This window comes from Symphalangus syndactylus, chromosome 17 (assembly GCF_028878055.3).
Source record: "Symphalangus syndactylus isolate Jambi chromosome 17, NHGRI_mSymSyn1-v2.1_pri, whole genome shotgun sequence".
In the NCBI taxonomy this organism is placed as follows: Eukaryota; Metazoa; Chordata; class Mammalia; order Primates; family Hylobatidae; genus Symphalangus; species Symphalangus syndactylus.
This window is the reverse complement of record NC_072439.2, coordinates 16,922,568-16,945,406: the sequence shown is the minus strand read 5'-3', so window position 1 is coordinate 16,945,406 and position 22,839 is coordinate 16,922,568. Positions and strand designations below refer to the sequence as shown.

The window sequence follows — 22,839 nt, the reverse complement described above, 5'->3', positions numbered from 1 at the left end:
AAAATAAAATATCTGAGCTTGGCTTTCCTCTGAGCTGGCTTCATTCTCGGGAGGCTGTTCCCTCCTGACGGGTGCAGGAATGGCCGCCAGTACTTCTAGAAATGGGCTGCCGTCTTAACCACCCTAGTGGGAAGAGAGCTCCTCTTTCCTGAGAGTTGCATCTCAGGGCTGAGGACCGGCTGTGGCTGGCTCTGTAACCTTCCTGTCCCTGACCAATCACTGTAACAGAGGTTGTGGGACGGGGCACCTATCTACTCCTAGAACCTTTGGGGAGGACAGCGGGGAGTCAAGGTAATGTGAAGAGGCCTATCCAGGGTCCTGGGGTGAGAGAGATTGGGTGACCAAGGCTGGTCCACCCAGGGGAAGAGAGGAAGAGAAGTGGGCCATTCTGGCCTCAGACCACTTCGTCCTTTCCCAGACCCCACGCCAAGGCAGAGCTCCCTGTGGGATGAGTTTCTCACTTGACCTGAAATCTCTACCTGTGGGGCTGCTGCAAGTGCACAGGCTTCAGGAAAGGTGGACCACACCCCCTGCGCCCCAGGCTCCTGCCCAAGGGTGTGCAGCCCAACCATCCGGATAGGGGTGGATGGTGCCCAAGTCATGGGGGCTCAGACAAGCATGGAGAGTCCTGCAGAGAGGCCCAGCACCGGATTCCCAGGTTGCTCCTGGAGACGCTGTCCCACATGGGCCGGTCACCCACCTGCCATGAGACTCCCAACTGGGACCTTCCCTCGGAGCCTGTGAGGTGGAACGATGGTGATGGTGCCCCCTTGTGGGGTAGGTGCATGTGGCAGGCACAGAGTGGTGGCAGCAACTGTAACATAGGGTTCTGGAGGGCGGGGACAGGAGCCCTTCCTGTGTGCCCTGTGGTGCTGAGTGCCAGGCTGGGCGAGCTCACCAAGCCCTCCCTGGGAAGGTGCTGTTGATGCAGCAGGGAGGCCCAGGGCGGTCACTGCTCTGTGCTGTTGGCAACGGAGCAGGGATTGGAACCCAGGCGCCTGGCTTCGAGGCCCCCATGCTGTGGGGGAATGGGGCTCTGCCATGTAGGTGGTTATTTATTGTCGTGAACAAGAGCTCAGGCCTGGTTTCCAGGTGTGACTTTATTGCACCCTCGCCCTACCTCCCCAGCTTGAGAATTCTGGAAAATACCACAATAAGTGTTTCTTCTCTCTTTTGAAATTATGTCAATAATACTTGCCTCCATGCTCTCAGAAGAAAATGACATCTCTATTTCCATGTGTTGCGGTGTTTCCTGGCTTGGGACCCCACTAGCTCTCCAGTCACCCAGGCTGGAAGCCAGGTTCTTCCCAGCTTCTCTCTCCACCCTGCCTATCCCTGTGCATGTAGCAGTGACCAAGTCCTATTGATTATCTGATTATCTGCCAGAAGCCTCAGGAATGGGAGCCTTCTGAGTTAGCACAGGCACCAGGAGCACGGCCTGTGGCCAGGCTGCTCAGGGGCTGGTGATGTTGGTTTCTTTCACCTTAATGTGTGAGTTGTGTAGTAATACGGTCCTATATCACTTAATGATGACACATTCTGAGAACTGCGTCGTTAGGTGATTTCATGGTCGTGTGAACATCCTAGTGGACTTACACAAACCTAGGTGGCATAGGCCAGGCCTGGTGGCTCACACCTGTAATCCTGGTGGCTCACACCTGTAATCCCAGCACTTTGGGAGTTCTAGACGGGCGGATCACCTGAGGTCAGGAGTTTGAGACCAGCCTGACCAACCTGGTGAAACCCCGTCTCTAATAAAAATACAACATTAGCCTGGCGTGGTGGCGTGCGCCTGTAATCTCAGCTACTCGGAAGGCTGAGGCAGGAGGAGAATCTCTTGAACCTGGGAGGCGGAGGTTGCAGTAAGCTGAGATCATGCTATTACACTCCAGCCTGGGTAAGAAGAGCGAAACTCCATCTCAAAAACAAAACAAAACAAAACACCTAGGTGGCATGCCTACTGCACACCTGGGCTACCTGGAATAGTCTAGTGCTCCTGGGCTCCACATCTGCACAGCATGTGGCTGTGCTGAGTACCCTCGGCAAGTGTAACACAGTGGTAGGTATTTGTGTATATGAACATAGACAAGGGACAGTAAAAATATAGTGGGAAATCTTATGGGACCACCGGCTGCATATGCAGTCCATCATTGACTGAAATGGCCTTATGTGGCTTATGACTAGACCTGTATGTGCCTCAGTATTCAAAAGATGTAAAAAGGTGGACAGAGATTCAATGTAAAGAAATGATAAATGTTTGGGCTGGGCGCAGCAGCTCACACTTGTAATCCCAGCACTGTGGGAGGCCGAGGCGGGCGAATACGAGGTCAGGAGATAGAGACCATCCTGACTAACACAGTGAAACCCTGTCTCTACTAAAAATACAAAAATTAGCCAGGTGTGGTGGCACATGCCTGTGGTTCCATCTACTAGGGAGGCTGAGGCAGGAGAATCCCTTGAACCTGGGAGGCAGAGGTTGCAGTGAGCCGAGATGGTGCCACTACACTCCAGCCTGGGCAACAGAGCGAGACTCCATCTCAAAAAAAAAAAAAAAAAGATAAATGTTTGAGGTGATATGCTAATTACCCCGATTCAATCCTTGTATGCATTTATCGAAATACCACATGTACCCCATAAATATATGTAATAATTATGTATCAATAAAATTAAACATTTTTAAAAAGGTATGTAGAGAGAAGTAAGTTTCTCTCCCTGTCCTCCTTCAGCTTTGCCAGCTCACCTTCCTAAAAGCAGCCACCTAGTTTATTGTATGTCCTTCCGGAAGGATCTCTGATGGAGCTTAGCTAATGACAATCCACAGCCCAGGCCAGCCGACAGAGTTTGTAAATAAAGTTTTATTTGCACATGTCCAGGCTCATTTGTTTATATACTATCTATTACTCTTTTCATGCTACAAGGCCGAGTTGAGTAGTTGCTGCAGAGCCTAGTCTGATCATTTAAGCAAAATATTGTGATGCCTGCAGCTGTGTGTGTTTAAAGTCAAGGCAGGGTGGTAGAGGCAGCAGCAGCAGCAGCAGCAGCAGCAGGCCCAGAGGCAGCGGTTGGGTTTGCAGCGAGAAGACAAGGTTGAGTCAGTGTGTCTGCAAGAGTTGGAATCGAAGCCTCTTAAAATGGCAGATGATTTGGACTTCGAGACAAGAGATGCAGGGGCCTCGGCCTCCTTCCCAGTGCAGTGCTCAGCATTATGTAACAATGGCTTCGTGGTGCTCAAAGGCTGGCCCTGTAAGATCTTCGAGATGTCTACTTGGAAGACTGGCAAGCACGGCCGCACCAAGGTCCACCTGGTTGGTATTGACATCTTTACTGGGAAGAAATATAAAGATAACTGCCTGTCACCTTATAATGTGGGTGTCCCCAACATCAAAAGGAATGACTCCCAGCTGATTGGCATCCAGGAAGGTACCCCTCACTGCTCCAGGACAGCAGAGAGGTGCGAGAGGACCTTCGTCTGCCTGAAGAGACCTTGGCAAGGAGATGAGCGAAAGTACGGCTGTGGAGAAGGGACCCTGATCACCGTGCTGTCTGCCACGACAGAGGAGGCAGCTGTTGTAGTCAAGACCGTGGCAAAAGAACTGGCTCCCAGGGTGGCGGTGGTGGCAGCAGTGATCCTCTGAGCCTGCAGAGGCCCCCTCCCCTGGCCTTCCGTAGGCTGGACTCCTCCTACACAATGTATTTGACGTTTTATTTTGTTTTTTTCCCACCCCATCAATCTATCAGGAAGCCCCTGCCCTTCACCTAGCTCCCTTGGCCAGGAACAAGCAAAGCCACGGCCTTGGTGAAGCTGCCATCCTTTTCCCTCCTCGCACTACAGCCCTGGTTGGGGGGAGAGGGTGGGTGATGCTTGTGGTTTATTTGAGACAGAGTCTCACTCTGTTGCCCAAGCTGGAGTACAGGGGCACCATCTTGGCTCACTGCAACCTCCACCTCTTGGGTTCAGGCAGTTCTCCTGCCTCAGCCTCCCGAGAAGCTGGGATTATAGGCACGTGCCACCATGCCAGACTAATTTTTGTATTTTTAGTAGAGACAGGGTTTCACTATGTTGGCCAGGCTGGTGTTGAACTCCTGACCTTGTGATCTGCCCGCCTCGGCCTCCCAAAGTGCTGGGATTACAGATTGAGCCACTGAGCCCGGCCTTATTGATTTATTTTAATTCAATCTGGAATCAGAAAGCGGTGGATTCTGGCACATGGTCCTTGTGCCCTCCCCACTCACCCCTGGTCTGGTCCCCTGTTCCCCATGGCCCTATACCCTAAGCACCACCCCCACAGACTAAGGCCAGCCCCCTGCCCTACCTGTGCCTCTCCCCAAACCCCTTTAGATGGGGAGGGAAGAGGAGGAGAGGGGAGGGGTCCTGCCCCCATGGGCTTTACCCTTCCCTGCAGTCTCTTTCCCCAACACATTTGTTAAAATCAAACCTGAATAAAACTACAAGTTTAATATGGAAAAAAACAATAATAAAGTCGAGGCAGACCTGGGCCTTTTGGTCTGTACTCTTGCCTCTGTGAGCCTTGACTCTGAAAAGGGGATAGTAAAATGATGTCTCTTAGGGTGGCTGGGGGGCTTCTGTGGGGTCCAGGCAGCACAGGACCTAACCAGCAGGGTGCCAAGCAGGGGGATGCCTGGGCTGCAGGCATTGACTCGCCTGTGTCCCACAACCCCTCTTGGAGCTGGAGCACTAGCCGGGGCTCAGCTGCCAAAACCCAGGGACAGGTGAGGCTGTCACCATCCAAGATGGAAGAGCACTTACAGGCAATCTGGTGTGCCATTCCTGACTGCCCACCTGCACAATCAGGTCCCCTCCCTGTGAGTACTACAGGGGACCCCACTCCTGCCGAATACAATCCTCCCATGAGCCTGAATCCATCCTGTCGCTGCTCTGCCCCCCGCCCCCAGTGGCTCCGGTCTCCTGCAGAATGAGAGTGAAGTCCTCACGAGGGTCCACCGGGTCGCCGTCCCACATCATCCCCAGTGCTCCCCTCCCGGTGTGCATTGGCGCTGGGTCTGCTCCCACCATCACACTTAAGCCCACCCCAGTGGTTGCTCCCTGCCGCGGGGTTTGCACAGGGACTGCACAGTGGGCCTCCTGAATGAAGACCCAGACCTGAGCCCAGTGGGGCCTCTGGGAACACTCCTTTCAAGGCCAGCTCACCCTGGCTCCTTTCTGTTCATTCCAAAATAACAAAATAACACCTGCATTGCAGAGCGTGGTTATTCTGAGCCTGGTTGCCATCACAGTCATATGGGGGCCTGTTAAAATCTGGGCCCCTGGTCCCTTGCTAGGACCTCCTGACTCTGGTGCTCTGTGAACCTGGCTCGCAGATGTCCCGATTTCATGTCGTGGACACTGGGGCATGGGAAGGTCGTCTCCAGCCAGAGGTAGCATGGTTGTTACGGAGCAGCCCTAAATATTCCTGCTCCAGGCTTGTCTGGACATCCTCCCTCCCTGTCCCTCCTCTGAGAGGTGACACCCTCCCACTGTGTCCCCCAGCCCACACAGTGTTGCTTCCTGGTGTTTTGACTCCCACTTGGATGACTGTGTCTGTTTCCCCCGCCCTGCTCCAGGCTGGCACGGATGGTGTGAGTCATCACCACCCCCTGATGCCCAACCTGTCCTTGCATCTCGTGGGTACCACTGCACCTGTGTGCAAATGCCAGACAGACATCTCTCTGCCTGTCACCTGATGCCTGGCATCAGGTTTCTCTCTGTCCCTTTGTGAGGGCCACAGCCGGCGGGAGTGGGAGGCAAGCTCTGTTTGCCCTTCATCCTCTCCCTGGGGAGCTGGCTGCCACCTGCTGGGCGAGCGGCAGAGCCCCATCCCTGCAGCAGCAAGGCCCTGCCCACCAGCTGCTGCACAGCAGCATCTCTCCTTGGAGCTCATGCCTTTCACCATCCCACCCAGGGCTCCCCACACCCTGCCTCTGCCCCAATCCTTCCCCCTCCTCAGGCCAGACAAGGGAGCCGAGAGTTAAGCTGTGCTCTGGTTTCAGGTCAAGACAGTCCTGGGGTGTGTTCCAGTCCTGTCACTTCCAGGCGCCATGACTTGGGCAGGTGTCTTTTCTTCTCCCAGATTGCTTCCCTGATAAGATAGAGGTCTAGTTATGCCAGCATCATAGGAGTGCTGAGCTGGCCAAGTGAAATTGTGCATGGAAAGTACTTAGGAGCTGGGTGAGGCGGCTCACGCCTGTAATTCCAGCACTTTGGGAGGCTGATGCGGGAGGATTGCTGGAGCCTGGGAGTTCAAGACCAGCCTGGGCAATATAGCAACACCTTGACTCTTTTTTTTTTTTTTTTTTTTTTTTTAAAAGAAAGTGCTTAGCACTATGCATTACACAGAGTACGTTTCTGATACCGGGAAGTGGCTGCCACCATCACCACCACTATCATCATCTTTTTCTCCATTTGCGTCTCCTGCTGACTAAGCCAGCACTGTGACATTGGCGCCAGCTACTTCATGGGTGCTCTCACGTCCCTTGTTGCCTGCGACCCCACAGGTGTCCCTTTCAGAGAGGGAAAGAGGTTGCCGTGATCATTTATCAGTCTCGGCAGGCCAGGGATGGAACTCAGGTCTTCTTATTCCAAGCCATTACCTCTGCAGATCCATCCCCGACACACGTCTGCTTTGTAGAAAATACACACACACCCAAACACATGTGTTCTGAACATACCTCTCCTCCTCTCTGACAGCCACTTGAATTCTGGTCCGTGCTTAACGGGCCTTCAGAGCCTTGGACTTGAGCAAATGCATCTGAGCCCTGACCTTGAGACCCACACTCACACACATGCCCACCCCACATACACGTGTGCACACGGTGGATTTACTACATGCTGGAAAAACAACAGGAATGTAAAAGCTAAGGAGCAGTTATGTATTTTTTATTTTTCTTTCTTTTTTTTTTTTTTTTTTTTTTTAAGAGAGTCTCTGGCCGGGCGCGGTGGCTCACGCTTGTAATCCCAGCACTTTGGGAGGCCGAGGCGGGCGGATCACGAGGTCAGGAGATCGAGACCACGGTGAAACCCCGTCTCTACTAAAAATACAAAAAAAAAATTGGCCGGGCGTGGTGGCGGGCACCTGTAGTCCCAGCTACTCGGAGAGGCTGAGGCAGGAGAATGGCGTGAACCCGGGAGGCGGAGCTTGCAGTGAGCCGAGATTGCGCCACTGCACTCCAGCCTGGGTGACAGAGCAAGACTCCGCCTCAAAAAAAAAAAAAAAAAAAAAAAAAAGTCTCACTCTATTGCCCAGGCTAGAGTACAGCGACGCAGTCACAGCTCACTGCAGCCTCAAACTCCCAGGCTCAAGCTATCTTCCCATCTCAGCCTCCCAAGTCACTGCAACCACAGACATGTGCTAATTTTTGTATTTTTTGTTTGTTTTGTAGAGACAAGGTCTCACTTTGTTGCTCAGGCTGGTCTCGAACTCCTGGTTTCAAGTGATCCTCTCGCCTCAGCCTCCCAAGTAGCTGGGATTACAGGCACATACTACCATGCCTGGCTAATTTTTAAATTTTTGGCAGAGATGGTATCACCATGTTGCCTAGGCTGGTCTCGAACTCCTGGCCTCAAGTGATCCTCTTGCCTCAGCCTCCCAAGTAGCTGGGACTACAGGCATGCACCACCATGCCCAACTGATTTTTTAGTTTTTTGTAGAGACAAGGTCTCCCTATGTTGCCCAGGCTGGTCTCAAATTCCTGGGCTCAAAGGAACTTCCTGCCTTGGCTTCCCAAAGTGTTGGGATTGCAGGCATGAGCCACTACCCCTGGACCAAGTGAGCATGTATATGTGTGTGCTAAGCACTGGTTCCAGGGAGGGACCCTACTAAGTCACTCACTCGCCACATGACCCTGGGAGTTAGTTACACTCATCCCCATTTTAGGGATAAAACAGTTGAGGCACAGGGGTCACATTGCTTTGCTCAAGAGTTTGAGTTGGGCGCTAGGATTTGACTCCAGGCAGTCTTGCCCCAGAACTCATGTTCTTTTTGTGTGTCTGTGAGAAGGAGTTTCGCTCTTGTTGCCCAGGCTGGAGTGCAGTGGTACGATCTCAGCTCACCACAACCTCCACCTCCACCTCCACCTCCTGGGTTCAAGTGATTCTCCTGCCTCAGCCTCCCGAGTAGCTGGAGTTACAGGTGCATGCCACGACACCTGGCTAATTTTTGTATTTTTAGTAGAGACGGGGTTTCACCATGTTGGCCGGGCCTGTCTCGAACTCCTGGCCTCAGATGATCTGCCTTCCTCGGCCTCCCAAAGTGCTGGGATTACAGGCGTGAGCCACTGCGCCCGGCCCAGAATTCATGTTCTTAACCATATCGCAAGACCCTGTATCTCAGGTGGGACCTGTGAGATGCTGTGAAGCCCCCCTAAGGTCACTGAGTGTGTGAGAGAGACAGCAAAGATCCCAGCCCCATCCCTGAGGGCCACAGCTGTGCCCTAACCACTGTGCAGCCCTTCCCTTTGGAACCTGGCTCTGAGCTCCAGCCTGGGCCCTACACCAAAGCCTTTGAATGAACCGCAGTCCTGCCATGGCGGTTTGGCCCTGCCTGTGGAATGGGGGTCCTGTGGCTATGCTCCCCTGGATCCTGGGGACCCACCCCTTTATGAGACTTCAGTCATTTTGCCTGGAAACCGTGACTGACAAAGATCACCTGCTTCCTGCCGCCTTAAATGAGACACTGGGCATCACATGACCTTTTCCATGTCCATCATGGGGTCATATGGGCTGTGACATGGCGTAGTCAGGTGGGTCCAAGCTGGCCCTGTGGTCAGACCTGGTGGACCCATCACCTCCCCTCTTGAGTCCGCATTGAGTGCAGATACTGAGGAACTGGGTGTGAAATGCCTTGGGTAGCAACTCTCATGTGGTTAGTGCTCAGTACGCCAGAGTCAGTTATTTTGACCCACACCTGCTCATGAACTGTTTCACACTGCCATTTTCTTCTTACTCAGCCACCTCCTCACACTATTTTAAATGGACAGGTGTGTGTAGGGGCCCGTCCTGGGCCAGCCAGCTGCTCTCCCTGCAACTTTGGACAAGTTATCGCACCTCTGCCCCATGCTGCAGTTTTCTCCTCTGTTTTTTTGTTTGTTTGTTTGTTTTTTTCTGAAATTTTTTTGTAGATACTGGCTTTGTTGGGCTGGTCTCAAACTCTTGGCCTCAAGCAATCCTCCTGTCTTGGCCTCACATAGTGCTGGGATTGCAGGCATGAGCCATGCGCCCAGTCTCCTCTCTAAAGTGGGAGAATACTAATACTCCCGTGATGGAAGTGATCAGGGAATTGAAGCTGTGTTTATTTGTATTGGAAGTGCTGGGGATGGGCCTGGCGGGTGGGAATGCTGTCAGTGCGAACTTCTTCTCTGATCTGCCCATGCTGCTCTTTCTTTTTTCTTATTAATAGATTGGTTTCTTTTTTATTTGAATACATTTAGCCTCATTTCTAAGCAATAGTATTTGTAAAATCTTAGTTTTGGTGTGCTCATTCCTTTTTTTTTTTTTTTTTTTTCTTGAGACAGAGTCACTGTCGCCCAGGCTGGAGTTACAGTGGCACGATCTCGGCTCACTGCATCCTTCACTTCCCAGGCTCAAATGGTTCTACTTGAGCGTGCCTCAGCCTCCTGAGTACGTGGAACTGCAGGAACCCACCACCACGCCCGGCTAATTTTTGTATCTTTAGTAGAAGTGCATTTCTACTGCACTTCTGTAAGCATTTGGGCGGATGTGACCTCCTCGGTCTCTGGCTCTGGTGGTGACTCCTGCAAGGCCAGGCCTGGTTCCAGACCCTATAGGTACCCAGCTGAAGGTGTGGTCTGATCGCTGTGTGGGGAGTGAAGGTTGCCAGCCTAGGAACTGGGCCTCATGCTCACCCAGAGGCTCTTGGAACAAAGAAGAGGCACCATCTTGGCTGGGCGCGGTGGCTCACGCCTGTAATCCCAACACTTTGGGAGGCCAAGGTGGGTGGATCACGAGGTCAGGAGTTCGAGACCAGCCTGACCAACATGGTGAAACCGCATCTCTACTACAAATGTAAAAATTAGCCAGGTGTGGTGGCGCGTGCCTGTAATCCCAGCTACTCAGGAGGCTGAGGCAGGAGAATCGCTTGAACCAGGGAGGCAGAGGTTGCAGTGGGCTGAGATCGTGCCACTGCACTCCAGCCTGGGCGACAGAGTGAAACTCTGCCTCAAAAAAAAGAAGAGGCGCCATCCCAAGCACTTTATGTGCATGAGACCGGCTGCCATCGTGTCAGGGGTTATGGTGGTATCCACCCTGATGCCACAGCCAGCTCTGGGCCAGCCTCCTTGCCCCAGCGGTGCCCACCCCCAGCCTGATCCTGGACCCTGGCGATGCTGTGACATGAGCTGCTGCTAAGCGTTTGCAGTGCTAGGCCCGGGCCGAAACGATTTAGTTCCGTTAGTTCACCCACCCTGTAAAACAGCTACGCTTCTGTTCCCCGTTTAAGGCTTTGAGGAAGCTGAAATGTGGAGAGTTTGAGAGTGGCTCCAGAGCTCCTGAGCCGGGGGCTAGGACTTGAACCCTGTCTTCAGCCGCCACACAGGACAGCTTAGGGTGGGCCTGGCCTGGCTCCCTGCTTCACAGAGTTGATGTGCTCCTGGATGAAGCGCCTGGCACGAAGTCCGTGGGCAGCGCTGCTCTGTGTGTCATGTGAATTCTTCTTACGCTTCTGATAGTTCCTCCAATTTTGCATTTCCTTTTTTTTGGGACGGCTCTTGTCACCCAGGCTGGAGTGCAATGGCGCGATCTTGGCTCACTGCAACCTCTGCCTCCCAGGTTCAAGTGATTCTCCTGCCTCAGCCTCCCGAGTAACTGAGACTACAGGAGCACGCCACCATACCCAGCTAATTTTTGTATTTTTAGTAGAGGCTGAGTTTCGCCATGTTGCCCTGGCTGGTCTTGAAATCCTGACCTCAAGTGATCCGTCCACCTCTGCCTTCCAAAGTGCTGGGATTACAGACGTGAGCCACCATGCCCGGTCTGGAATGATGATTTTTAAGGCAAAACATTCAATAGGATTGCAAAGGATGCCAGTTGGAATATCATTAGCTAAATGCTCTTCCTCATTGACATGTGAAGTGACAGGATGTAGCAGCAGCTGTAATAAGGCCTTCAGTCTCAGAGTAGCGATGGGCATTCAGAATCTGCAATAACTTGATGCAATGGGAAAATATCTGTCGTTTCTTTTCATGTCACTTTCAAGGTCTGCTAAACACTGTTTTTTCTCTCTCTCTCTTTTGGCCTCTGTTAATAAGAAGGAAATGCTAAATTTCAGTTCCATTCATGAAAATAAAGAGATAAGTGTCTCCCCTCAAGTTCATGGACCCTTTGGGGGTCAAATGGTGAAGATCGGGGCATGCATGGGCTTGTCCATGGCTCGGGGTAGCTGCTGCAGTCCTGGGGGCTGCCTTCCCAGGCAGGGCCAGTTCCAGTCCCCACTAGAGCTCCAGGGTCACCAAGCACATGGGCCTTTGTCAGACAGCTCCCTCTCTGTCTGCAAGAGGGGCACCTGCCATCTGCTGATCCCCTGCAGCTCCTCCCAGGCCTCCACCCCCAAGGAGGAGGAAGTGCCCAGGCAGGGACCAGGCCTGACCTCTGGGGAGGCTGGCGGCTGGCCTCTGTCGGCTTCTTTCCTCCAGCACCGCAGTTCAGCAAGCCACCGCCACCCAGCACAGTGGCCAGAGAGGAGTCCCAGGGTCTGATGTTAGACTCTGCCCTGGACCAGCCACCTGGTCCCAGGGAGACACCATACTTTACCTGGACCTCAGTTTCTTCCCCTAGAAAATGGGGCAGTGCTTGATGAGACCAGCGGTACAGAGACCCTGGCCTAGCAGGGTGGCAGGAGGAGGAGTCCACACGGAGATATTACTGGACTGGGAGCTCTCTCGGGGACTCCCACTGAGTCCAGCAGCAGGGGAATGGCAGCAGGGCGAGGGGGCCCCCCCAAGAAGCTGCCAGCAAGCCCTCTTCCTGGCCCCCTTCCCTGCCCGTCGTGTCATCTCCATGCCCAATATCTGCTGGCCCAAAGAAGATCTTTCTAACGGCCAGGCCTGACCTCTCCCTCTTCTGCTCCTAGCCTTTCCTTCCTGCTCCCCTGGTCACCCTGGGGTAAAATCCAAGCTCTAGTAGCCAAAAACTGGAAACAGTACAAATTCCTGTCAGCTGGTGAATGGGCAAACACAACGCAGCACATCCTATAATTACTCTTCAGCGGTATAAAGGGACTGAAACTCGTGCTCATTATGCTCAGTAAGGGAAGCCAACCGCAGAAGGCCACACAGTTTCAATTCCATTTTAATGAAATGTCCAGAAAAGGCAAATCTGTGCAGATGGAAAGCCCAGCCCTCCCTTCCGAGTGGTGGCGGCTATGGCCCTCCAGGGACTGGGGCTGCAGCTGTTGGGTTTGGGCTACATCCCTTCATGCTGGGAGCCACTGCCTGTTAGCCTGGGAACACCCGGGACCAGGCCTGTGTCTTCCAACTGCTGCTGTGTCCTGCGTCAAGGGGCTGGGCCCTGAATAGTGTACGGCGATGTTTAGCTATTGAGAGTGTTTTGGGAGTGGCGATTCGGAGAGGCACGTGGCATTGTAGTTGAGAGCTGAGTCAAGGGGCTGAGCCCTGAATAGTGTACGGCGATGTTTAGCTATTGAGAGTGTTTTGGGAGTGGCGATTCGGAGAGGCACGTGGCATTGTAGTTGAGAGCTGAGTCAAGGGGCTGAGCCCTGAATAGTGTACGGCGATGTTTAGCTATTGAGAGTGTTTTGGGAGTGGCGATTCGGAGAGGCACGTGGCATTGTAGTTGAGAGCTGAGTCAAGGGGCTGGGCCCTGAATAGTGTACGGCGATGTTTAGCTATTGAGAGTGTTTTGGGAGTGGCGATTCGGAGAGGCACGTGGCATTGTAGTTGAGAGCTGAGTTCAAAGCCCGGCTCGCATATATATACCTGCTGTGTGATCTCGGGCAAGGTTGTTTCTCTGAGCTGGGTTTCCTCATAGGGTTGAAGCGAGGATTCATTCTTTCACCCAAAAATCAAAAAAAAAAACCCCAAAAACCAAGGACCAAGTACAGTGTCTCATACCTGTAATCCCAGCACTTTGGGAGGCTGAGGCAGAAGGATTGCTGAAGCCCAGGAGTTTGAGACCAGCCTGGGCAACATAGTGAGACCCCATCTCCACCAGAAATAAAAATGACCTGGGCGTGACAGTGCAAGCCTTTGGTCTCTGCCGCTCGGGAGGATGCTTGAGCCTGGGAGGTCAAGGCTGCAGTGAGCCGTGTTCTCACCACTTACTCCAGCCTGAGTGACAGAGTGAGACCCTGTCTCAAAAACAAACAAAACACCGAGACAGTGTTGGAGACATGGTGGTGACCAAGACAGCCGCAGTCCTGTCCTCCTGGGCTCCCGGGCTAGTAGGGGAGGTGGCTGATGTGTAGAAAGATTGTGTGCTGTTCATTGTGTATTTGTGTGAAGGTGCTTGGAGCCAAGTTGAGGTGTAGAGGACAGTGCTGACTTGGGGTGCGGGTGCCCAAGGGCACCTTACCTCGGGCAGTGGCCAGCGGGGGGCCTGAAAGGGAGGACAGAGCTCAGGCAGCCTGTTGTTGGGGGAGGGCTGAAGAGGGCAGTATGGGCAGAGGCCTTAGGGCGGGAGTGGGTGGAGCCCCATGAAGGACTAGGGGTGTGGACAGTCACGGGCCTGGGTCCTCTGTGCCTGCAGCCCAGAATGTGACCGTGGACGAGGTCATCGGCGCCTACAAGCAGGCCTGCCAGAAGCTGAACTGCAGGCAGATCCCCAAGCTCCTCAGGCAGCTGCAGGTACGGGCGGGGCAGGGTAGGTGTGTCCGGTGTGGGTGTCAAGGAGGGGCCCTAGGGTGGAACCACCCCAGCAGGAGAGGGCCTCCCACTCCCCAGCCCCAGGTGTTCATGAATACATCTTTGAAAGCCTGCTGCCCAGCTAGAGAACGAATCAGTTTCTTCATAAATATGAAGAGCACAGAATTCTATAAAGTAAGACATTCAGGTATCTGTCAGCCCCAAAAGAAATGCTGTTCCCTGGTTAAGAGGCATATCTATGATTCTTGTAAGTCTGAATTACAAAATTTATGTATTCTTTTTTTTTTTTTTTTTTTGAGATGGAGTCTTGCTTTTGTCTCCCAGGCTGGAGTACAGTGGCACGATCTCGACTCACTGCAGCCTCAGCCTCCCGAGTAGCTGGGATTACATGTGTGTGCCACCATGCCCAGCTAATTTTTTTTGTATTTTTAGTGGAGACGGGGTTTCGCCCTGTTGGCCAGGCTGGTCTCGAACTTCTGACCTCAGGTGATCTGTCCACCTCGGCCTCCTAAAATGCTGGGCCATGCCCAGCATATTCATAAAAGTCAGAATTACAGAAATAACACATATCCTGAGATTTAAAAAAAATAAAAATACTACAGATCTGAAAAGCCAAATCCACCTCTTATCTCCTGCCCCAAGGCCCCCTCCTCAGGAACCCCCGTTGTTGGCCACTCGGCATTTCCTGGCCTTTTCTGTGCGTTGGCAAGGTGGCTATTGAGAGGTACCTGTTGGTTTTCCATTTCCACATAGGTCGCCCTCCCACCCTGCCGGTCCCCCAGTCCCCTCCCTCGGCACCTCTCCTGTGGGCCCCTGCCTGGCGCCTAGTCAGTGAAGCACCGCTCGTCCTGAGGGTTCCAGGGTTGCCTGTCCTCGGGCTGTTGTACCCTCAGCTGTGCTGGAAGCAACCAGGCTGCTTGTCCATCACTGTTCACTGGGGTTAGGGTAGGTTCTCTGGAACATTCCAGAAGAGGGGCTTGCCAGGTCCCAGGAAGGGTGGCTGCGCAGTGTGGCGGCTGAGAGAGTGGGTCCTTGGAGCCCGTCGGCCTGGTTCAGACCAGCCCTGCTGCACCCACCCTGCAGGTGATGTGTGTAAGTTCAGAGCACGGGCGCTGGCGTCTGCAGGGCGGTGGGCTCTGACTGGGTGCTGGGCCCCAGGCCCTGCCTTCACCAAGAGGCCTCCTGTGCCCAGCCTTGCCATCTTCCCAGGCTCATTTCCTGCCTCACAGCCTTTGCACAGACTGCCTCCTCTGCTGGGACATCCCCAGAGATGCTGGGCCCACTCCCTCACTCGCTCCTCCTGGGGCAGGGGGCTTCGCCCAGGCCTGCCTGGCTGCAGTGCTGGCTGGTCCTCAGTCATGTGGGTGCAGAGTTCTCTCGCTGTCTAAGGCCCTGTACCCCAGGTTCCAGCTGGTGGGCGGCCTCTGAGCCTCTGTTCAGTGCCTTTGCCCAAACCCCACCCCAGAACCCTGCCCGACCTCAGGCATAGCAGCCATTCAGGGCCTCGGCTGCCCCCCTGTTCAAGTGTCTTCCTGCCTTAACCCCCATCCACTCTACTTTCTCAGGAATTCACAGACCTCGGGCACCGCCTCGACTGTCTGGACCTGAAAGGTGTGTGTCTGGCCAGGGACTGGGAGTCCTTGGGTCGTGGGCAGGTCGGGGGCTCCTTAGAGGTGGGTCTGAGGACCTGCCTGGGGTTAGCGGCTTCTGGAGCTGAGCTCGGCCAGGGCAGGGGCTGGGCCTGGTGGGGGGTGGGAGATTGGGGGCAGAGGGCCCTTCCAGCCATGCAAAGGTGCACTGTCTTAGATATGCACACGGCTGCTGTCTCCCCCCAGGTGAGAAGCTTGACTACAAGACCTGCGAGGCCCTGGAAGAGGTCTTCAAGAGACTGCAGTTCAAGGTCGTGGATCTGGAGCAGACAAACCTGGATGAAGATGTGAGCGGCCCTGCCACTGCCCACTCGGCTCCCTGAGCTCCCGGGCCCCTTTGAGGTTTGGGTGGGGAGAGGACACTGCAGGAGGAGAGGGTCCCCTAGACAAAGGCTGAGGGGTGGCGCAAGGGCGGGGCCTCTTGCAGGGCAAGAGGAAGACATCCAATATGACCAGAGTGGATGTGGAGGGTGCGTTGGGGCCCCTATGGCCCACCCTCATAAGCAAGGAGAGCCTTGGGGAGCTGGGCTGAGGGGCAGGCGTGTGGCCCCCAGGAGCCCTTTCAGGAACCATGCTGGAGGGTCCAGCTCCTACAGGGTGGGCTTGGGAAGCATTCTGAGAGCAGCCTCCCATCAAGGCCCAAGGGCCCTCACCTCCTCAGCCTTGGGAGTCCCCAAGGCACCCCAGGTGTCGGGATCCAGGGGCAGGGGACCTGGAGAACTGAGGCCCAGGCTCAGGAACACCAAGGCCTGTCCTGGTGACTCAGCACATCAGTCAAGGACTCTGGAGGGCAAGTGACAGAAAACAAAACTGACTACAGAGAAGGAAAGGGTTTGTCCCCATGGCTCACGGCCCTGTCTGTGCTTGTCCTCCTCTCTGGTGTGGCTCTCTCCAGACCCTGGACCCCTCGTCTCTCGGTGGGGCCCGGTGTCAGGGCCCACGCCTCTCCTCCAGGGCAGCCCAGAGCTGAGGCTGAGTCCCCGAATCTCTATGCGCAGGGTGCCTCGGCCCTCTTCGACATGATTGAGTACTACGAGTCGGCCACCCACCTCAACATCTCCTTCAACAAGCACATCGGCACCCGGGGCTGGCAGGCGGCCGCCCACATGATGCGCAAGGTGGGCGCCTTGGCTTCCAGGAAGAGGCAGCTCAGGCTCCCGGCACGGGGAGGCACTTTCTCAGGGCACGACCCATAGGCTCTGACTGCATGAGCTCTTGAGTGTGGGCTGTTGTGGGGATGCTGGGCCTGGCCCCCAGGACCCCTGGCCCCTTCTCTCCTTGCGAGGCGTTTCATGACCTCCAACTTCTCCCTTCCGTAATGTCATCCCCTTGGAGGTGGCCATGGTTGCCATCCCCATGTCACTCCTGTGTGAAGGCTGGGTGGAGGGAAGGGACGGGGCTATCTGGGAACCTTCCAGCCACACAGGAGTTGGGGATCCTGGCTGCCACCAGCCCTGCCTCGCTCACCCACAGGACCCCAGGCTGAGCCTTCCCTCCCCAGCCACAGTTTACCCCCATTGTAAAACAAGGCGACATAGCCAGACGACAGCTGTGGCTTCGTTGCTCATTGAGACGTGGGGCCGCAGGTCCTGGGGCCAGGGAGTGCTGCGGCAGGCCTGAGCCAGTGGCTCACCCCTGTCCTCTTGCCCCTGCAGACGAGCTGCCTGCAGTACCTGGACGCCCGCAACACGCCCCTGCTGGACCACTCGGCACCGTTCGTGGCCCGTGCCCTGCGCATCCGCAGCAGCCTGGCAGTGCTGCACCTGGAGAACGCCAGCCTGTCGGGGCGGCCCCTCATGCTGCTCGGTGAGCCCCAAGCCCGGGAGGGTGAACAGGATGTGCAGCCTGCGGGGGGCAGGGGCCTGCCCAGTCACTGTGCCCACTCCCGGTCCCCAGCCACAGCCCTGAAGATGAACATGAACCTGCGGGAGCTGTACCTGGCGGACAACAAGCTCAACGGCCTGCAGGACTCGGCCCAGCTGGGTAACCTGCTCAAGTTCAACTGCTCCTTGCAGATCCTGGACCTCCGGAACAACCACGTGCTGGACTCAGGTGGGTGCAGTGGCCCACCCCACCCACACCCGTCACCCAGCACCCACTCTGCCCGGCCCTGCGCTAGGTGGTGCTGAGGACAGACGTGGCCAAGACCACCCCAACGCTGTCCTGCTGGGGCTCCCAGGAGGAAGACAGACCCGCCCTAGACAGTGACAACCTAGAGTGGGCAGGACTGGGCTGATGGAGCCCAGAGGTGGGATCCGATCAGTCTGGGGGCCAGGGAGGGCTTCCAGGAGGAGGAGACAGCTCAGCTGACAGCCGCAGGATGAGGCGAAGTGAATAATTACAATCTGAAAAGAAAGCAGTGTTGCTGCGATAACAGGGTCAGCTAGAGGCTGCTTTCAGATGGTAGAGGAGGGAAGACCACCGTGGGGCGGGGCCTCTGGGCTTCCATCCGGAGGCTGGGAGCAGAACCAGCCTGTGAGAAGCCTGGGAAAGGGTCCAGACCGAGGAAGCAGTGAGTGCAGTGGGAGGAGCTCTGGTGTTTGATGCTGGGAGGTTGAGCAGAGAATGGGGAGCCATCAAAGGAGGCGTTCTGTTGCATCCTGGAGGGGTGGGGTGGGTCACTGTGTCCCCAGGTGGCAGGCCCAGACCCCACTCTACTGAGCAGCTGCCAAGGGCCATGGCTGTCGGCCCCTGGGCTCAGCCCGGAGGGAGACACAGGGCTCTGCCCTTGGGAGCTTGTACTCCAGTCTAGAGAGACAAAGGTAAGATGAGTGAAATCTCCAGCCTGTCAGATGGTGGGATCTGCATTGGAGGGAGACAGCAGTGACTGTGGGTGGGAGTGAGCTGGCTGTGAGGTGAGGTGGGCCAGAGGTGGTCACATTTGAGCAAAGATCAGAAGCATCTGGGGGAGGCTGTCATCCGGGCACCCAGGCCTAGGGGTCACAGATGTGTGCCCAGGGATGCCAGGCCGAGGCAGGGCTGCAGGGCAGGGCCTGGGCCTGTGGGGCCTCCATGGAGGTCCTAAGCAGAGGGGGTTGCTCCTACGCTGCAGTCCCCTCCCCGAGAGGCACCCGGACCCCAGACGGGGCTCTGACTGCTGGCCTCCCCCAGGTCTGGCCTACATCTGCGAGGGCCTCAAGGAGCAGAGGAAGGGGCTGGTGACCCTGGTGCTGTGGAACAACCAGCTCACGCACACAGGCATGGCCTTCCTGGGCATGACACTGGTGAGTCAGGCTGGCAGGGAAGGGAGGCACCTGGGTCCCTGGTGCCACCTCCCACTCCAGCTCTCAGCACAGTTGCCTCCAGCTGACGTCTCCTGTCCTGCCCATCCTGCAGGTTCAAGACGATTTAAGCTCAGCCCCACCTGCTTCCTCATTCACCTTCTGTGCCTGTTTTCCCTGAGGAGGAGCCCTTCTTTCATTATCTCCTTTTTTTTTTTGAGACTGAGTCTCATCCTGTTACCCAGGCTGGAGTGCAGTGGCGCCATCTGGGCTCACTGCAGCCACTTCAGCCCCCGCCTCCTGGGTTCAAGTGATTCTTCTGCCTCAGCCTCCCAAGTAGCTGGGACTACAGGTGCCTGCCACCCCACCTAGCTAATTTTTGTATATATATATATATATATATATATATTTTTTTTTTTTTTTTTTTTTTGAGATGGAGTCTCGCTGTGTCGCCCAGGCTGGAGTGCAGTGGCTCGATCTCTGCTCACTGCAAGCTCCACCTCCTGGGTTCACACCATTCTCCTGCCTCAGCCTCCCGAGTAGCTGGGACTACAGGCACCCGCCACCACGCCCAGCTAATTTTTTTGTATTTTTTTTAGTAGAGACAGGGTTTCACCGTGTTCGCCAGGATGGTCGCAGTCTGACCTTGTGATCCACTTTCCTCGGCCTCCCAAAGTGCTGGGATTACAGGCGTGAGCCACCGCGCCTGGCCTAATTTTTGTATTTTTAGTACAGACGGGGTTTCACCTTGTTGGCCAGGCCGGTCTTGAACTCCTGACCTCAAGTGATCCCCCCTCCTTGGCCTCCGAAAGTATTGGGATTATGAGTGAGTCACCGTGCCTGGTTTTCAGTTTTTACGTGGTGCTTAAAGCAAGCCACGCAGGTACAGAGACTCAGGGCGAGCACTCGTGTGCCCAAACCCTGGGTAAGAGTCGCCCTCCTTGGGGGCTTCAGGGCGCTCAAGGTCCAGGCCCTGGCCAGGGGCTCAGGCTGTGGGGGGTAGGGACTGACTGGGTGCCTGGGGGGCTGGGAGTGGACGGGGGACCTGGCATTTGGGGAGACTTCAGGTACAGGAGGGACTTCAGGCCAGGCCTGCGGCAGGGCAGGACGGCGCCTGTGTTCACACAGGCGCGCGAAGGAAAAGGAGCGCCCGGGCCTGGCTGCCTTCCCGGCTTCTTTCCTGACTTGGCCTCCCGGGCCCTCGTCCTCCATCACGGCCTCCTCCTCACCCTCACGCCCCCTCCCTCCAGCCGCACACTCAGAGCCTGGAAACGCTGAACCTGGGCCACAACCCCATCGGGAACGAGGGTGTGCGGCACCTCAAGAACGGGCTCATCAGCAACCGCAGCGTGCTGCGCCTGGGGCTGGCCTCCACCAAGCTCACGTGCGAGGGTAGGGTACGGGGCCGGGGCCAGGGTGCGGGCTGGTGGGCTCAGCGGGGCGGCCAGCCGGGTGTGGGGCCCGTGGCCAGCCCCTGCGGTGCCCCCCCAGGCGCGGTGGCGGTGGCAGAGTTCATCGCTGAGAGCCCCCGCCTCCTGAGACTGGACCTTCGGGAGAACGAGATCAAGACAGGCGGGCTCATGGCACTGTCGTTGGCCCTCAAGGTGAACCACTCACTGCTGCGCCTGGACCTCGACCGTGAGCCCAAGAAGGAGGCGGTGAGCAGGGGACGGCCCTGCAGCCCTGGGGCGGGTGGGCGGGCGGGCGAAAGGCCGGGTGGTGGGGCCGGCCTGAGAGCCCTAGCCAGGCGCTCCCGCCACAGGTGAAGAGCTTCATCGAGACGCAGAAGGCGCTGCTGGCCGAGATCCAGAACGGCTGCAAGCGCAACTTGGTGCTGGCGCGGGAGCGGGAGGAGAAGGAGCAGCCGCCGCAGCTGTCGGCCTCCATGCCTGAGAACACTGCCACCGAGCCCCAGCCCGACGACGAGCCCGCTGCTGGGGTGCAGAACGGGGCCCCCAGCCCCGCACCCAGCCCGGACTCAGACTCAGACTCGGACTCGGATGGGGAGGATGAGGAGGAAGAGGAAGGGGAGAGGGACGAGACCCCCTGTCCTGCCCTGGTGCCCCCCACGGACTCCCTGGGCCCTGGGGACAGGAGTCCCCCAGGCAGCCCCTCCACACCCACTGAGCAGCGGATTTCCGTGTCCAGCCCGGGCCGCGGCCACAAGGTGTTTGTGGTGACCCGGGTGGAGAGCCCACCCGAGAGGGCAGAGCCCCCTGCGTCCCCCACCCCTCCCTCTCCCCAACCCCCTCCCTCCCCACCCGCCTCACCTTCCCTACCACCAGCCAGGGCCATTGACACCCGGGACACAGGGTCCTCTGAGCCTCAGCCACCACCGGAGCTGCCTCAGCCAGGGCCACCGCTGCCCAACGGCCTGAAGCCCGAGTTCGCCCTGGCACTGCCCCCTGAGCCGCCCCCGGGGCCTGAGGTCAAGGGGGGCAGCTGCGGCCTGGAGCACGGTGAGAGGGGCCCTAGGGCAGGTGATAAGGGGCCCTGGGTGCTGTATGTGACCCCAGGCAAGCCCCTGCCTGTTGTGGGCCTCAGTTTCCCCCTCTTTAAAATGCTTCTCGCAGGGTCCAGCACAAGTGGGGCTTAGTTCTCATCTCCACCCTGCTTCCTTTGGGTCCTGGGAGCTCTTCCTGGGGTGGGGCATGTAAGGTGTGCCGCCTTGAGCCGGACCATCTCAGCGGTCTCTGGGCACTCTGCAGGCCCTGAGGGTCTGGCTGGGGCTGGGCTGGGGACACGTTGTATTTGCCCCACCCGCCTGACAGGGGTGCTGGCCCGTCCTCCCACACAGAACTGAGCTGCTCCAAGAACGAGAAGGAGCTCGAGGAGCTGCTTCTGGAAGCCAGTCAGGAATCCGGGCAGGAGACACTGTGACACTTTAGGTGAGGCCAGGCCTGGGGCCCACGGCACTCGGGAGGAACTGAGAGAGCCTCTGGCTCTGACAGTCTCTCCCCCAATCTCTCCTCCCCAAGTTCCCTTTTTCCGGTCGGTCTACGATGAGCTGAGGCCAGAGCCATGAGAATCTGCTCACCTTCCCCCCAGCCTTCCTGAGGCCCAGGATGCCAGGGGTGGGGGCCATTCTGGGGCCCCCCTCCCCCCACAGCAACACTACAAGGGGTGCAGGAGCTACAGGGAGCGGCCCTCCCCACGCGACTCAAGCACTTCTATTTATGAGCCCACCACTGGAAGACTCTGGGTGAATGGGAGGAGGGGGAGCAGGAGGAGGAGGAGGCCTCCAAGGACATCAGGCGCCTGTTCTGGAGGGGCCAGGCTTGCCCTGCAGAGGGCAGGCGTCCTGGGTGGTGGTGGGATGGTCCCCTGTGGCCCTGGGCACAGGGCCGGGCAGGCAGCCTGGTGCCGGAGGGGCAGTGTGTGCTGGTGGTGGTTGAGATGCGCAGAACAGCCCCCGACAGTGCAGGCCGGGCAGGGTGGGGGGATGGGAGCAGAGGATCAGAGCTTTCTTTTTCTCAAGTGCAATAAATCTATCAGGGAGCTGGGGCAGGAGCAGCCGGCACTCCGGGACCCTGCTGTCCAGGCCACTGGAGGCTGCGCCCTGAGAGGCACTACAACCCGTTGGGGGCGGGTGGCACGGGTGTGGGTGAGGGTGGGCAGAGGGCTGGGGCTACTCCTGTCGGTGCAACTCTGTTCACACCTTTTCTAATAAACTGGGGCTGGGTTCACTTTGCCCAATGTCTGCTTCGTGCGGATCCTGGAGGTGGTTGCTGGGGGTGGGCTGGGTGGAGGCCATCACAGCTCCTGGTTACAGAGCGTCTGCCAGGGCTCAGGAGGCTGGTCAGGCATTACTGCGTCTTCCCCCAGAGTCCCGTCTATTCTGCGTCCGTGCTCTGGTGTCTCGTACGGCCACCTCCCAGCCAGGCCAGTTTACACCCATCCTTTCTGCAGGGAGAGACAAGCCCCAGCTACCTCCTGGCCTCAGGTCTAGGGTCTCAGGACGCTGGATATGGAGTGGCTCTGCCCAGTCGCCCATCGCTCAACAGGAGTAGATCCCAGCCTGTCCCTGGCAGCCCCGGTGTTGTGCAGGTGGGAGTGTGCCCCGGGCCCAGCCAGTGCTGCAGGAGCCTGTTGGGCGGCTTGTTCCCCTTTGCCAGCAG

The 22,839-nt window shown here is 56.8% G+C and overlaps 1 protein-coding gene and 1 pseudogene across 1 annotated transcript in view; both read left to right on the top strand.

Moving 5' to 3' along the window:
• PPP1R37 (protein phosphatase 1 regulatory subunit 37) overlaps window positions 1-22,407 on the top strand; it is a 55,991-nt gene extending 33,584 nt beyond the window's left edge. Inside the window, exons 2-13 of the mRNA XM_055251136.2 lie at window positions 13,736-13,833; window positions 15,417-15,462; window positions 15,687-15,787; window positions 16,499-16,618; window positions 17,156-17,306; window positions 17,397-17,552; window positions 18,612-18,724; window positions 19,972-20,113; window positions 20,213-20,379; window positions 20,484-21,180; window positions 21,519-21,609; window positions 21,700-22,407. Of these exons, the coding sequence (XP_055107111.1) occupies window positions 13,736-13,833; window positions 15,417-15,462; window positions 15,687-15,787; window positions 16,499-16,618; window positions 17,156-17,306; window positions 17,397-17,552; window positions 18,612-18,724; window positions 19,972-20,113; window positions 20,213-20,379; window positions 20,484-21,180; window positions 21,519-21,601 (1,874 nt within the window). The 3' untranslated portion in view covers window positions 21,602-21,609; window positions 21,700-22,407. The remainder of the gene's footprint in view (window positions 1-13,735; window positions 13,834-15,416; window positions 15,463-15,686; window positions 15,788-16,498; window positions 16,619-17,155; window positions 17,307-17,396; window positions 17,553-18,611; window positions 18,725-19,971; window positions 20,114-20,212; window positions 20,380-20,483; window positions 21,181-21,518; window positions 21,610-21,699) is intronic.
• Window positions 1,397-4,480, top strand: LOC129465967 (eukaryotic translation initiation factor 5A-1-like; annotated as a pseudogene).
• Window positions 22,408-22,839: the final 432 nt, after the last annotated feature.